This window comes from Ischnura elegans, chromosome 1 (assembly GCF_921293095.1).
Source record: "Ischnura elegans chromosome 1, ioIscEleg1.1, whole genome shotgun sequence".
NCBI classification, from domain to species: domain Eukaryota; kingdom Metazoa; phylum Arthropoda; class Insecta; order Odonata; family Coenagrionidae; genus Ischnura; species Ischnura elegans.
The window spans coordinates 35,412,233-35,427,058 of NC_060246.1; the positions used below are offsets into that span (position 1 = coordinate 35,412,233).

The 14,826-nt window shown below is 40.7% G+C and overlaps 1 protein-coding gene across 1 annotated transcript in view; it reads right to left on the reverse strand.

The window, feature by feature from the left end:
- LOC124160222 (C3 and PZP-like alpha-2-macroglobulin domain-containing protein 8) overlaps positions 1–14,826 on the reverse strand; it is a 515,206-nt gene that overhangs the window by 64,084 nt on the left and 436,296 nt on the right. The window contains exons 7-13 of the mRNA XM_046536362.1: positions 13,217–13,372; positions 12,539–12,667; positions 11,794–12,026; positions 10,774–10,891; positions 9,136–9,728; positions 7,133–7,394; positions 4,964–5,114 (exon numbers count right to left, since the gene is read on the reverse strand). Coding sequence (XP_046392318.1) covers positions 4,964–5,114; positions 7,133–7,394; positions 9,136–9,728; positions 10,774–10,891; positions 11,794–12,026; positions 12,539–12,667; positions 13,217–13,372 — 1,642 coding nt within the window. The remainder of the gene's footprint in view (positions 1–4,963; positions 5,115–7,132; positions 7,395–9,135; positions 9,729–10,773; positions 10,892–11,793; positions 12,027–12,538; positions 12,668–13,216; positions 13,373–14,826) is intronic.

The following is a 14,826-nucleotide window of genomic DNA, read 5'->3' on the forward strand; positions in this document are numbered from 1 at the left end:
TCTCAAAATCAATGTCTCAGTAAAATCAAAGATATAGGGCTGTCAGTGGTGCAATTCGAAAAGTGATTAGAATTTTTTCCTGCAGTCGAAATAAATTTCATAGTTTAAATTTAAATGAAACTCCGCAGCTCCAAGGAATGCTGGTGATTTATGAAGGCCTTGACTCATTAAATAATTGGTCTTACTTTCCCATATGTCCCTTTTTTTATCAGATAAAGAATCGACGGCTAACTAATCCCCACGGTTATTTGAAAGATATTTAGAAAGAATAAAGTGTATAAAATCTCTTGATTATGCTATACCTATCTTGAGTCAACCATGAGCACCTTCAACAGCCTAATGTATCCAAACTCCTATTTATCGGTATGGTTTTATTCAACGGGTTAAGGAACAATCTATTCAAGGGAGGTATTCACGATGGATGACCCTGTAAAGAGATTAATATATTTTTTTCCATCATGATGTAAGCACGGATAGGATTTTGATACCGACTCAAATGATGTCGGAGAGACGAGACGGACTACAAAGCTATTCTTTCAAAGAAAAGGCATGAAGTCAGAGAAAAACGCAAAAAATAAAATCGATTCAGAGGTATATGAAACGGATGTGGAAAGACTACCGGGGCTGTTTCCAGTTCTTTTAGTGAGTGGAAAAGAATTTCAAGAGTGAAAGACGAGAAAAATCGCCGGGGGAGTGGATTTATGTATAAAGGGTGTGGATATGGAGATAGGAGGGCTGTGGTGGGCCGTAGAGGAAGTGAGAACGAGAACATGGCGAATCGGAGAGAATTGTGGAGTCTCCCATGTGCCCAATGTGCCTTTCGAAGGGAGCCGTACTCAAAGGGTGGGAGAGGGGGGGGGTATGCGGTGAGGGTTTAGAAGATGAGAAAGGGATGGAAGGGTTTATAACGGAAGGCAAGAGGAGGGAGGATGAGAGGGGAGAGTGGGGATTTGGATGGTAAGTCGATTTGAAAGACGTCAGTGAATAGATTAGCGAAGGCTGCAGAAGGGCTTTCTCGTCAGGAGCGCGGGATGGGGCGAAGGGGAGTCGTCAGAGGAAGCGGAGAGAAAGAAATGGCGCGATTCGGAAGGGGGGCGGGCGGAGAATGGAGGATCGGCGGAAGAGTGGTAGTAGGTAGTAGTAGCACTCCGGCGTTTGGAGGACTCTGCGTAAAGGCGGGGGTGTGGTGGAGGATAAGGGGAGGAGTAACGAAAAGTGTTGGGGGAGAGGGAATGAGATTTAGGGAAGGGATTGGGAATATAGTCGGAGTCCCTATAAGGAGTTTAGTTAAGCACCCGCGAAGGAGTCGATAGGGAGGGGGGGAGAAGGAGAAGGGTGGGAAGTGGACGAGGGGAGGATGGTGATGTTCCTTGGGCGGATGGAGGGAGGTTTGGGTAAAGGACGCCTGATTGGGTGGATTGAGCCGTGGAGGGCGACCGGAGGGAAATCAAAGGTACATTGCCAAAGATAGTGAGTTTTCAGTCGATACAAAAGGAAATCCAACTTGGTGACTGCGTTCTTATTTCGTGGAATTTTTTGAAAATGATACAGAGAAACAAGCTGAAGAATTTCACTGTTTTTTGTCGGTACAGTTAGTTTCATACCTTAGGTCAAAATTGGGTCTGTACCTCATGATGGCAGAACCGCCGAAACAAAATGAAATGGTACCAAGCTTGTGGAGTTCACTAGCATATATTTTTTATTATTATCAGCAAATGAGCAGCCGAAATTCAGTATAAAGAAATGAGGCGGTCTCACTGCAACTTCGTGATATAGGCATACAAAATAGCAATTGAATCATGCCCTGAATTGGAATACACTTTTGTAAATCGGAATGCATATTAGCAAATTCGGGGAAAATATTCGAAGTGCATATGATGCTGATTGTTGGAATAAATGCGGACTTTTGGCATTTCTTCGAGCCACAATCTGGAGCAGGAGTGCTACTGCGGTGAAGAGAGGTTATTAGAAGGCAAGATGGGCAGAAACGAAAGGGAATTGAGCGTGAATTAATTAGGTGGAACATCTGGAGAGAGGAGGAAGCAGGAGGCTGTGCCCCCAGACATTTAGACGGCAAGCTTGGTTTGCAATTGGATGACGCGTTTTCTATTCATCTGTTTTACTTGGCAATGGTTACGCTCCGATGCTATTAGTACTTTAACGGTGAGACTGAAAGTAATTAGTTGAGCTTTTGGTAGGAAGTGACATTGTTACACAATATATATCCTAACAACATTAATGTGGTTTGCAAGAAGAAACATTGATGATTATTGAAGAAGCACTGAAAATAGGGTAAAATGTTTTATTTTAAATTTGTTAGTAATTAGGACGTAATATTAGTAAAATATAGTGGTACTGGGGTGAACATAAAACGAGAATACTTTAAAATTATGCTGCACTCAATTAATGTAGTAGTCAAAGTACCAAGTTTACTCAATAGCTTATATATATTAACGACCAAGTCCAATATGTAGTAATGAAATGCCTTATAATGAAATTAAAGCGCCAATTCTAAGGTATCTTTTTGTTTCCGGATACCTAAGGAGGAATATGCGGGAAAATGGAAGATTTCTGAGAACGTCGATACAAAAGATAAAAATCAAGATTTTGCAATTTTACTGACACCTCACCTATGTCCTCATCCATATTATATTTTATGGCAATGCATACAATGGGAATTGAAGAGATAGAGACTGATGTAACTTGGGCTATATTAAACCGTCTGAGAGCCTCTCTCGTAATTCTTAATGTTTGTTATTAATCTCTCTGAAGTCGGTTTGACGCGCTTCTGAGAACGTGGGACAAAGGTGGTGCGTTCTATTTTTGCCCTTCGGACTAACCGTCAAAAGCCAGGTTGTGAATTAATTAAAAGATACGCCATTACAGGTTCTTTTTTGAGTTACCAATAGGATTCTAGCTCCGTTACTGGATATATCTCTGACTGCTTCAAAAGCATATTACACCCTACATTCTTCTACCCAAGTATTCCGCCACAGGGCGAGCGTCCTTGGTCTGTCTGTCGCTTCCTCAAATAACCGACCACTTTAATCCTCATTGATAATAGACAGATTCTCCAGCTGAAGGTATAGGGAAAGTCACCGGGACAGTGTGAAAATGTCAAGAGCTCTTACAAGTTCTTCTTCTTGGCTCCTTCTGCCACAGTATCCATTTCCATTCCCTCTCTCCATACACACACAGAAGAGCTGCGAGAGGCTCCCGAACGAATATCGGCGGTTTTGACGATGAGGACTCTTTCCATCTTCACTCACTCCCCCTCCCTCCTTTTCATCTCTTCTCTTTATTCTCTTCTCTCTTCTTGGGGCCCCGCGGATAGAATGCGAACGCGTGGGATGAGGCGGAGGATAATCCCGCGTTGAAAGGTTTGACGGGTGTGTTGGCCGGGAGGAGGAGAAGTGGAAGAGAGGGCGTTTTGCGAAGAGCGCTTTCAATTTCGAGGCGGAGGTCAAATACATTCGAATGGATCCCGTCTCCCCTTTCCCCCTCTCGCCCCCCCTCACCCTTCGACACACGGAGACACACATTTTGGAGCGAATATACGTGCGCGTTGACGCAGGCTGGTAATTTGATTCGAACAAAAAAAAAACTGATCGGTGTGCCCACGCCGCCCGGTGAGGGGAAAAATCCTTGAATTTAATTTGTTTCCGACTAGGAGTGGTCGTCGATGACCTGGCCGAGAGAAAATTGACGATACTAGGAATTTATACCAGAATAAGAGTAATTGGACTAATCATCTTAGCTATACACTGCATCGTCTGACCTGTAGAAATTAGATGGTGGTATTTGATAGAAAGGCACTGCAGACAAATGTAATTCAGATATAGAACCGCTACGGACGAGTGTAATTCAAATTTAGAGCATTTTAATCCCTAGAATCGGTAAAAAAATATTTTTACATTCTTTGGTCCTTTTATTAAAAAAATATTTTTATCATTATTGGTATTAGTGTAATATAAGCTAACTTTCAGGCTTGAAGGGAACTTCTATGGCTCTTTTTGAAAGAGAGAGAGCAATAAATTTTATTTCTCCGAGCGAAAAATATCACCAAGGAAATATGAACTAATAATAAAATTGAAACAAAAAAAAACTATTGATATTTATAAATTTTGGCAGAAATATTTTCACTTTTGCATGCATAGGATATACCAATCAACATAAAATGATGGCATGTTAGGTAAAAAAACTGGTATGTTATGTTCGGTTCATTTAGTGCAAAGAGCTTATAAACAAAGGCTTTGCGCCATTTGACTTCAAAGCAACTTCCAAACTTTGTCCAGGTTGGAGCCAGTATTTTTCCTTTCCAAAGCCAATTCTGAATCTCTTTCAACTTAAAGTTGCAGTGGTAGTAGAGGTGAAGTAATTTTATCTTATCATACTAAATAGAGAAGTGTCTGACCATAGGTATGCTGAATCTGTTTGCTTCTACTATTTTTAAGTGAGTAAATTCCTTTGTCCTTAAGTAATATGCAGATAAATGATAAAGACGAAATTCACCCCATAGAGAAAAACCGGGCTTACAAGTTATTTGACCGCCGATCCCGGACAGGTGGGAGCATCGCGTCGGTAAGAACTAAGTAGGCACGCATACTTGGTAGATTAATTGTGTTAATGCCGAGGTGCTGAAGTATTCGTTCAATATTTCACTCAATGGAGGAAATATACCACTGGTAGTTTGAAGGCAGGTTTTCCGTCAACTAGATCTGGGGCTTTTTTTTCTTTCATTAGAATATTGATTACTATTTGATAACATAATCATTCTATGGGTAAATCACACTGTTTTATTCCCAATAATCACTCTAATTGAGCTACATAGGATTTTTAATTATCGCAATTAATTATTAATTTAAGTGGTCAATGGATTTCCTAGGCTGAAGTTTATGTTACTTATGTAGCACTTAAGTTTATCAATTTAAAGTGCTATATAAGGCTAATATGATAAACTTACCGGTCATGTTCTTCAGACCTGGGCGCGTTACTACTACTTTCACAACAAGAGAGGTTGCTCCATGAGGTCCAAGTCTCAGCTTCTCCGTGAGATACAACACTCGGTTGCTGAGGAAATGAGCTCCTTCGGTCAGTGCAAGATGTGCTGTTATCTGTCGAATTAAAAATGAAAATCATTGTCAGAAATACTATCTTACAGCAATGGGGAATTGAATACATAAATGAAAATGTAATAATTGAACCATGGATCCATTTAAATGTTACAAGTATTTTAAATTTGATAGAGTGAGAGGTGTTTGAATATTGTACTTTATCCAACGAAAAACTTGCTAGGTTTTTGCAATATTTATTAAGTTCTTATAAAACAATAATAGCATACAGGGTGTTGCAAGTGTCTAAAATATCATAGACAATTTTTCATTCTACGAAAAAAGATGGGGAAATTGAAAAAAAAAACAATTACCACACCAACCGAAAGTTTGCCCCGGGTCGTTATTAAAACTTTCGATATACGTGAATCTATAGGGACTGGTATCTCCTGGTTATTACGCTTGAGAAAATATTATTCACGAAATTGCAGAACAGGTAGGTATGGAGGAAGAGGAGTAGGAAAATACCTCTCTCTCTCTCTCACCTGCAGTAAAATTGAACTCTCGAAATGACAAACTTTGCGAGGACGCGGCCGCGAGGGACGAAATTTCGTATTCGCTCCTCACATCTCCCGCTCTTCGCCTCGGGCGTCCGAGTGGCGCGCCGGTCGGTCGCGCACGGAGGCCGCCGCGAGCCCTCGGGCTTTTAATTAAAACCCGCTCACTACACACGTTCCGACCAAACCACCCAACTGTCGAGGCCAACACTGCCGACGGTTGCTAATGCGTTGGTTTGTCGCCCGACGAAAAAAAAAAATCGGGTCGGGTAGGCCCAGACCATCCCAAATCCTCAGAACTAAAATTTTGGCGTCAATATCATAACGTCTGTATCGTTGTGGATCGATCAATGTTCGACTACAACTCAACTCACTTTACCCCTTTGATTCGAGGCCGGCACCATGGATCCAGGTGGTCTCATTAGTGTCCCGATCCCAAGCGGTGTCATTGCTGTAAGGAAATATATCTGGGCCTCGTTCCGGACGGTTGACGGTCAAGCTGTCGAGGAGTTTGCAGAGGTTATCACAACAAAGACGGTCTAGGATTTCAATCATATCGGGTAGTTCGGTCGCTAGCTGTGTCCCAGCCGCAGAAATCGATACAATGAAATGATTTTATCAAGTGTATGTGTGAAGTAAAATGTTTGACCATTGGGCCATCTTGGGCACCGTGCTCGGGAAATGCGTACTACTTTGAACTTTTTTCATCCGCTAATATGATTAAGATGAAATAGCGATTCGGATGATCAATTAATCAATTTCTTTATAAAGATTCAATGCCTCCAAGGAGTACTATCCTTAGCTTCCAATTCTGTTGATTTTCCTATTTGAAATTCATTGTATCGGCCATACCGGAAGGTCAAAGTTTGACTTCAGCTTATACCGTGCGCGGCACATAACGATCGGCAATCCATTGTAGTGAGTTCCTTCGATCATGTATACAATAAAATTGCTAGGGAATAATATCGGTCCAAAATCAAACACTTCTAAAAGTCTTTTGGAGTTAGCTCTGGATCGTTAACGTGACACGCCGGATTAGCCGGACTGTGAACGCGCAGTTCCGAGCAACCATGTCATGAATGGGTTCCTCAGGTGCAAATATGAAGCGAAGCGAAGAGATGTTCGTATAAGCGGTTCCCCTTGATATTTGGACAAACTGAGTCGAAGAAAAGAGTATGCCATGGGGCATATATATGTTTAGGTACCCAATCATTCAGTGAAGTTCAAGCGGGTTGCAATCGGGGCTTAGAAACAACTACGTCATGACTGGGCTCCTCAGGAGAAAATAGTAAGTGTGTCGACAGTGCTTCACGTTGATATTGCGAGCGACTTGGGCGAGGAATAGTTTGTGAAGGGGCATGTATCTGCTTAAGTATCCAATCATTCAAAAAAGTTGATGCGGAATGGAATGAGTTGAGTATTTGGACTTCTGGGGAACGACCTTCGAGTACTGGGCACCGTTTAAATGCCCTGTAAATACAATGCCCGCGTTTGGAATCAAGCTCTCTCCGCTCCACCACTCACGTCTAGGCACGAGTTGATGTTGTTGACGATCTTGACGTCCACCTCGAGTGCCTCTCCCACGCGGAGACTGCTGGGCAGGCGGAAGTGCGTGGCGAGGGGCCGGAAGGCGGGCACGGGCAGCGGAGGCGACACCCGCACGCCCCAGCGCCGCGACAGCGCCACGGCCCGCAGCGCCCACTTGCCGGCGTCCGGCGGCGCGCTCAGCCGCACCGACAACCCACCGCTCCGACCCCCGATGCCCAACGACGGCGAAGCCTCCGAGCTGTGTGGGAGAGAGAGAGAGGGAGAGGAAAAAAATTGATGGAGCGCAGCACTTTTTAATGATATTCCTCCTCGCTGCGACGGACTGATTAAATTTTTTTCCCTCCGCGTGCAACGTCGCTTCTTCCTCTTTTTTTATTATTATTTTAAATGCGATCCCTCGTCCAGCGCTTCAGAGGTGTCCGAGGGTAGCGTAAAAAAACTTATCCTCTATCCGCGCTGGACCGTAGCACAAAGTTGAGGATGCCGTAATGACATCGTTACTCTAGGCACAAGTTTCGAAGCGTTGCTCGGGTAGGGATGTATCATGAAAGATAATTGCTAAAATTTTGAAAAAAATATATTTGAGCAGTATTATTTCTCATATTATTATTATTAAAATATTTAACAAAGGAGCGATAGAAACATAAATTAAATGCCTCGAATGGGTGCTTTAATTATCAACAGCAATGAGAAATACCAATAATGAAAATGTTAAGTTCCAAATTTATTATGGGTATACATTACGGAAATCAATGCCAGCCTAATTCAAGCCAGGATCAAACTCAAAGTATCAAAAGAACTCCCATCATAATATCAATTTTCCGATATATCATCAATGTAATTAATTTTTGGAATAAAAAAAATTAATTACCTAAGTGTACTCATTATACTCAAGTTGTTTTACACAATTAAAGATTAACATCAACAATTAAACAGCGATCGGGATCCATTGTTATGGATGAAGGAACGTATCGGATACCAGGAAATCATAAATATAAGGCGATATTTTGCGCCTGAAATATATTAACAGAAAGCCTCCATTAAAAAAAGCTGTAAACGACACATGATGCAAATTGATGGATTGTTTTTTTTTGAGAGGAAAGAGTGCTAAAAAAGTAACAACTTAAGAAGGGATATCAAAGAAAAATAAAGAATAGTAACAAGACATTTATTATTGCCTTATTAATGGATCTTATGAGGATAGGATAAACTGTTAAATAATAGCTAATGCAAACTTTTCCTCGGAGGGTGAGAGTCAAGGAATTTTCTTCCTTATGGTCTAAGTTTACGGCTATCGGCAACTAATCATACTTAACCGTTGATTGTCAAAATTGAAAAAAAATGCAGGGAACAAATCTCATTTACATTTGAGAATTAATCCATTTATAAATTTAAGAAGAATGCATGTTAAAACACGTTTAAATCTTTATATTTAAAAATTTGCGTAGGCAAATTTTAGGAAACAATTTTTCGAAGCAATTTTTCGAGGTACCAAAGCCCATATACCTGGCTTCTTGCCCAGTGAAAATGATGCAGAATACAAGATTATTTGATTAAATCATTCAACAGGAGCAACCCATAGCTTCACTAATTCCGATACAGAACTATAAACGTTCCCATTATCCATACACCTCCCACCGTGAACCAGTTCATCCAAAATTTTTCAAAAAGTCGGGCCGAGTATTTCCGAGAAGAAAAAAAACAAAGAGTAGCATCTCGAGAAACATCGAGATTGGACTGGGGAACAAGTTAGGGCTCGTAATAATTAGGAGAAACCTTACTCGGGCCGCTTAGTATTGTGGGGGAGTTGTGCAGCGCGGGGGGATGGAGGAGGGGCGGAACGTTGGCCGGGAGATTGCAAGCACTCTTCGGGGGATAATTTCCGAATTTAATTAACAAGGGGAGAGGAGGAAACGAGGTCGGCGAGGAAGAAAGGAAGAGATGGCGTAAGCAGAAACGACTCGAGACAACCCTTCTACCTGTAATTAAAGCATTTCCAGACCCACAGTTGCTCCAGCCCCGCTCCCCTAACCACCCCCTCCAGCAACCTCTGCTGGAGCCGCTTGGATATCCCGGAACCTCCAGCCTTCCCCTCCGCCGAATCCTCCTTCCTCGGCCACTCCCCGCCCGCGGCCTTCCTGGCAGCCTCCATCGCCGCTTCCCAGAAGTTAGGCGGGCGGACGGAGCACCTCGTCCTGGCGTAGCCGATGCCGGCCTCCTCGAAGTCCATGTCTGGGTTGGCGGTGGCGGGAACGCGGCTCTCGTCCGGCTCCTCGGCCGGCACCAGCTTCCCCTCGCCCTTTGGGCCACCGGCCCTCCCCTCTCCGCTCGCCCCCGTCCCTTCCTCCGCCGCCACCGTGGTCTTCTTGGGCGATATCCTCGCCGCGCCGAACCTCTTGCGCCCTTTGTCCTCTCGGCTTCCTCCGCCCATCTCCCCCTCGTCTTTGCCGTCGGATGCGGCCCGGCCGCCGATGAGGCAAACGAGGGCGCCGGCCTCGGCGGCGGACACGCGGACCTCCATGTCCTCGGAGACGAGCCACAGGTCTTTGGGTTCGTCGTGCTCCAGGGTGACCTACGTGCGATAGATGAAACAGTCAGGGACAGGGGACACTCTGCAGAACTCATCGAGAATTTTTGCACTCATGGCTGCCGATTTACTGGCTCACTAACTTTTCTTTTATCCAGCCCGTCCTGGAAGGGATAGGGAGATCGATTGAAAAATTCAACCGTGATAGGCAAGACAAACCACAGATGATAGAATAGGTACTTGAGGGTAGTGTAGGTGGGAAATATCGGGCCGATCAAGTGAAAACAATTAGAGTGATGTCAATTGAAATGAAATGCGTTTTAACTACAATTTGTCTTCTCATCTTTCGAACGACAAAAAATGAATAAAATATGAAGGCTTGAGTGGGTTGAGCGTTTATCGGCTGGTCTTGAGCAAATTGTTTACTATACCATGTAGTGAAATACCTTCTAGTTGATTACAATATAGCGCTTATTCAATGAAATATTGAACATTTTAATTTTTTGCATGATTTTTGAAATTTAATGGGAAAATTTAATATGCAGGTAAGGGAGCACTCCTGTCTCTAATTTTTGAGGTTCTTTCGTCATTAATATATAGCGTGGTGAAGTAATCTTCAAGAACGCTATAATCGGAACGAAAGTGTGAATTTTTTGTTCATTCATAGTCAGGTTCATTCAACTAAGGTAAGTCCTTAATTTATTAATCTTTGGTTTTCTATTCCGCTCTCTCGTTTCGATTAAGTGTATATCAGTTACTGAAAGCACTTTGATTAATACTCATGAAGACTCATCATCAAGAACCATTAATACTCATCAATCGTGGCTTATGACTTGTATTTATAACTGAAAGTGTGAAATGTGTATATTAAAGTTGTAGGAATTTAAAAAAATGTGAAACTGAAGTTATTGATGTTATTTTATTTTACTGAGCAGATTATTTTGAGAAAGAATTAGCAGCAGCATAGTTAAGCACCTAATTTCAAATGGACCGTAGCTTTAAGTTGGGCCATCAAATTCTTTTTTGAAAATATTAGGATATAAAAACCTTTAATGTCACCTTTTTATAATAAAAAACGTAAAAAGTTTACCTGCTTCTGGTGCAAGTTGATGTCAAAGCTCACAACATCGCTGATGGGCTCTCCGTCCTCAGTGATATAGTAGACCAGCAGATGACTCACTGGTGCCATCACAGCCTGCACTGTGAAACTAAATGAAAGAATAAGATGTGTTTTTAGTGTTTTATCTTTAGGTTTCGAGATAAAATGTACTACATTATTCAAGTAAGTTACTGGGTACGACTATCCTAAGGGAGTCCCAGTTACGACAAGCAATTTTTCTTCTCTGGACTTTTCAATTAAAAAGTCTGGAATATTTTATCTCATCAACTGTTTAAATACCAAATTTATCATGTATTGACACATTGTAATACCTTTATAACTTTTACCTCACGATATTACGGTTTTTATATCCGACTGAGTATATTAACTGCTGAGGACTATTTGAGTCAGAATCTGTTCAAATAATTCTTCAAATAATCCTGGACGCAGCGTTTTTAGAGTTGAAATTTGAATAGACTTGGAGACATAAATGAATTTTGAACAACTCATACTACAATGGATGCAAGTAAAATTTTAGCTTAAATATAATAATATAATAAGATTTATATGTATTATCCAATCTCACCAATGCATTAAAAATACCTGCAGCGAAGTTAGGTATTTCACAATTAAACCAGATAGTTTTCTTTGCTTTAACTCCATAAAACATTCAATAAATATTTCAACTCTTTTATTCGTAGATGAAAACTTTAAGGAAAATAATTTTCCTGTCGATGGTAAGAATAAATAAAAGTAATATAGAAAACATTACATAGTTATTAAAAACGGTAAGGCACGGTATTCGAAACATGCAGTGAAAATTTTTACTCGAAATAAGGAGGTTTAAGGTGTCGATGTAGTGAAATAAATGTGGTAGTATTATATTATTTCGTTAATAATTATATAATAATTGAAGACATAATAATAATAATAAAAAAGGCAAGTTATATTATAATTGAAGTATCAACTCATATTAGCATGTCTTCAGGAATTAGCCTCTCTCTTATTTACCTGAAGTAAACCCTGCACATGGCGGATCCCTCGAGGTTGAGGATGGTGGCGTTGCCGTCGCCCTCGTCCCCGCCCCCCTCCTCCTCGCTCACCGATGACCCCCGCCTCCACTTGCCCGTCTCCACGTGCCTCTCCGTCCAATAGTTCACCTGCCCGTTGGTCGTCACCACCATCTGGAAATTCTTGTCGCACGGACACGTGGACAGGATCGCCGCTTTCGCCAACTCACCCGGCTGAAAAGTTGATTAATGACCGGGACATAAGTTGAAGCACGTGATTTATTTGACCTCAATCACCATATCTGAAATACACCATCAATGGCTTTAGATCGTGACTATTATGAATGTGATTATATGGAAATCGAAATATTAACCCAATCAAAAGAGCCGGAGAGTAATTGGTGAATTCAGTCTGAAAAACTTAATGAATTAAATTGAGAGACAGAAAATACGCTGTACCGAATGTGCGTATAACTGACGCATATTAGTGAAGATTTTAATTGATTCTTTAGTCGATGAATTTGAGTTTTACTTGGATAATACTCAGTATCATATTTGTCTTCATATGTTGTACATTGAAATCAGCATGAATTCGACAAAGTAAGCTGATATTTATTTATTTATAGATTCAATCAAATTACTTGGCGCAGATAGAGCAGAAAATAGTATACTCTACTCAAATCAAAATACAGGACTGTAATCTGAACATTATTCGGATTTGATATCATGAGTCCACTTATAAATACCTCCATCGTTTGCTCCATTCCTTCGATGATAATGTAGCAATCAGATGATGAGTTCCACTTCCGGATGGGCTCTCTAGCCAGGACGTAGTGGCTGTCTATTTCTTTTCCCTCGACGGAGACAAGTTCAGCCTGGGAGAAAAATCCATTATGCAATTTTTTATAATGCGAGATACACAAATATCTCACGGGAAATGTGGGTATACCGAATTCAATCAGCAAAAAAATGACGCTGGCAAATCTCGGAAGCCAACATTTTCGCACACGTAATATAAGTAAAAGGATTAGAAAAGACTTTTCGCCCTTTGTAATTGGAGTAACGCTAAGGTTGTTACATTGTTAAGGTTGTTGTTATCATATCACATCAGCGTTAATTAATATAGAAGAGTACAGTTTTGACACATTGATTGAAAAGTCAACTTTAAATTCCCATACGTTCGTTAATGTTTTACTTGTATTGATCTACAATTAAAAAAGAAAATTATGTTGAAGATATTTTCACATAAGAGTATGAAGTTATAAATAAAACCCTGAGAACAAAAGCACACTCATGTACTAAAACTTAATGCGGCAACCTTATATGCATAAAATCCAATATCCATTTGGGTTAAAGAATGGGGAGGGGTTATAAAAGTATTTACTATTTAGAAAAATATCATATGTCTAACAAAACATTCATACCTGGAGAATAATCACTTCGCTATCAGCAAGGATAGCAGGCACCACAAATGTACCTTCTCCCGATGTTATTTCAATGTCTTGACTGTAGATAGCTGTGGTATTATCGTAAACTTTTACTCGTACCCTCACCGAATTTTCGGTACTGACAGCTTCCACCTAAAAATAATTTAGAGAAAAATAAATATTCCAATAATCATACATGAAGGTCAGGTGAACTATTTCATGTGAAATTGTGACATGGATGTGGGGTATATAATTAGGTTAAAAAATGAATACGTAAGAAAGGTAAGAAGGCTTTCCCACGTGTTGGTGATATGCGTATGATAATTTTAATGCCTATTTAAAGCCCAACCTCCCAACAAATTTACTCCAAGTCAACAAACTTCTCAACCTTGGAATAAACCAAGATCTCCACGTAAATAGATGCGCGATAATTTTGTGAGGGTTGGCGAAAAAAACTCTTGATTCCCTCTAGCAAGTATCCTTGATACCCCTTTGGGACGTATTTGCTTAAAACACTTGCTTAGCTTCTCGAAAAGTTCGGGAGAAACTTCGAGGCAAGTTTCGTCGGGATTTCTGAAGTTGTTGATATATAGGACAGGTTCCTCGAAATCGGCCTCTCCTCTCCCGCAACTCTTCTTACGTCGTTTCACAACTAATACAAACTTCCCTGATCCCTTTGGAACTATTCTCTCTCCCTCTCTCCACCCCTTCACCTCGTCCTCTTCATTCGTACTCCGTAATTTTGTTAGCGTTTCCTTCCGCATCCACCGCAATTTCTCTCCCGAAAGCCAACTCGCCAGATTCATTCGACGGAAGCCTGAGTAGAGTTATAAGGGATTGATTACACTTGATGGAATATTTTAAAAGGAAATAAGAGAGGTCGAGGAGTGAGCTTCTTTTAGGAGGACAAGGTGACGGAATGAATGAAGTTTACCGGTTTAAAAATCGATTTGCATCGAGAACTGAGGAATTGGCTTTAAATTATCTTAAAAAGATAGACAAATGCGGTAAACTAAAGCATAATGATGGAGTTTTAAATTCGATCGCTATAAAAGTGTTTTAATGGAACAAAGTTCGTGAAAAAACAATTATCAATAGAAAATATAATGAAACACAGACTCTAATAAAACAAAAATATTGTTAGTGGATAAAATTCGTGAAAAAATTCTCAATTGTGAATATTGAAACACAGACCTTAAAAATACGCGTGCTATTTAAAATGAAGCTACTTTTGTAGGACGGGTTTTGGTTCAAATTTGGATCCTTTGACCAGATTCATTCGACAGAAGTTTGCATAGAATTACAAGGGGTTGATTACACTCAATGGCATCTTTCACAAGGAAATAGGAGATGACAAGGCGTGACCTTCTTTTGGGAGTAGAAGTTGGCGGAATGAATAAAGTGTACCGGCTGAAAAATCGATTGCCATCGAGAATTGGGAATGGCCGTAAATCAACTTGAAAAGATATAAAAAGAGCCTGAATGAGACCAACTGAAGTATTCCGTTATTTTTTATTATCTTATATATATGTAAATTCCTTCGACAGAAGCCTGCGTAGAATTACAAGTGGTTGACTACACTTTAATTGTTTATTTTACAAGGACAT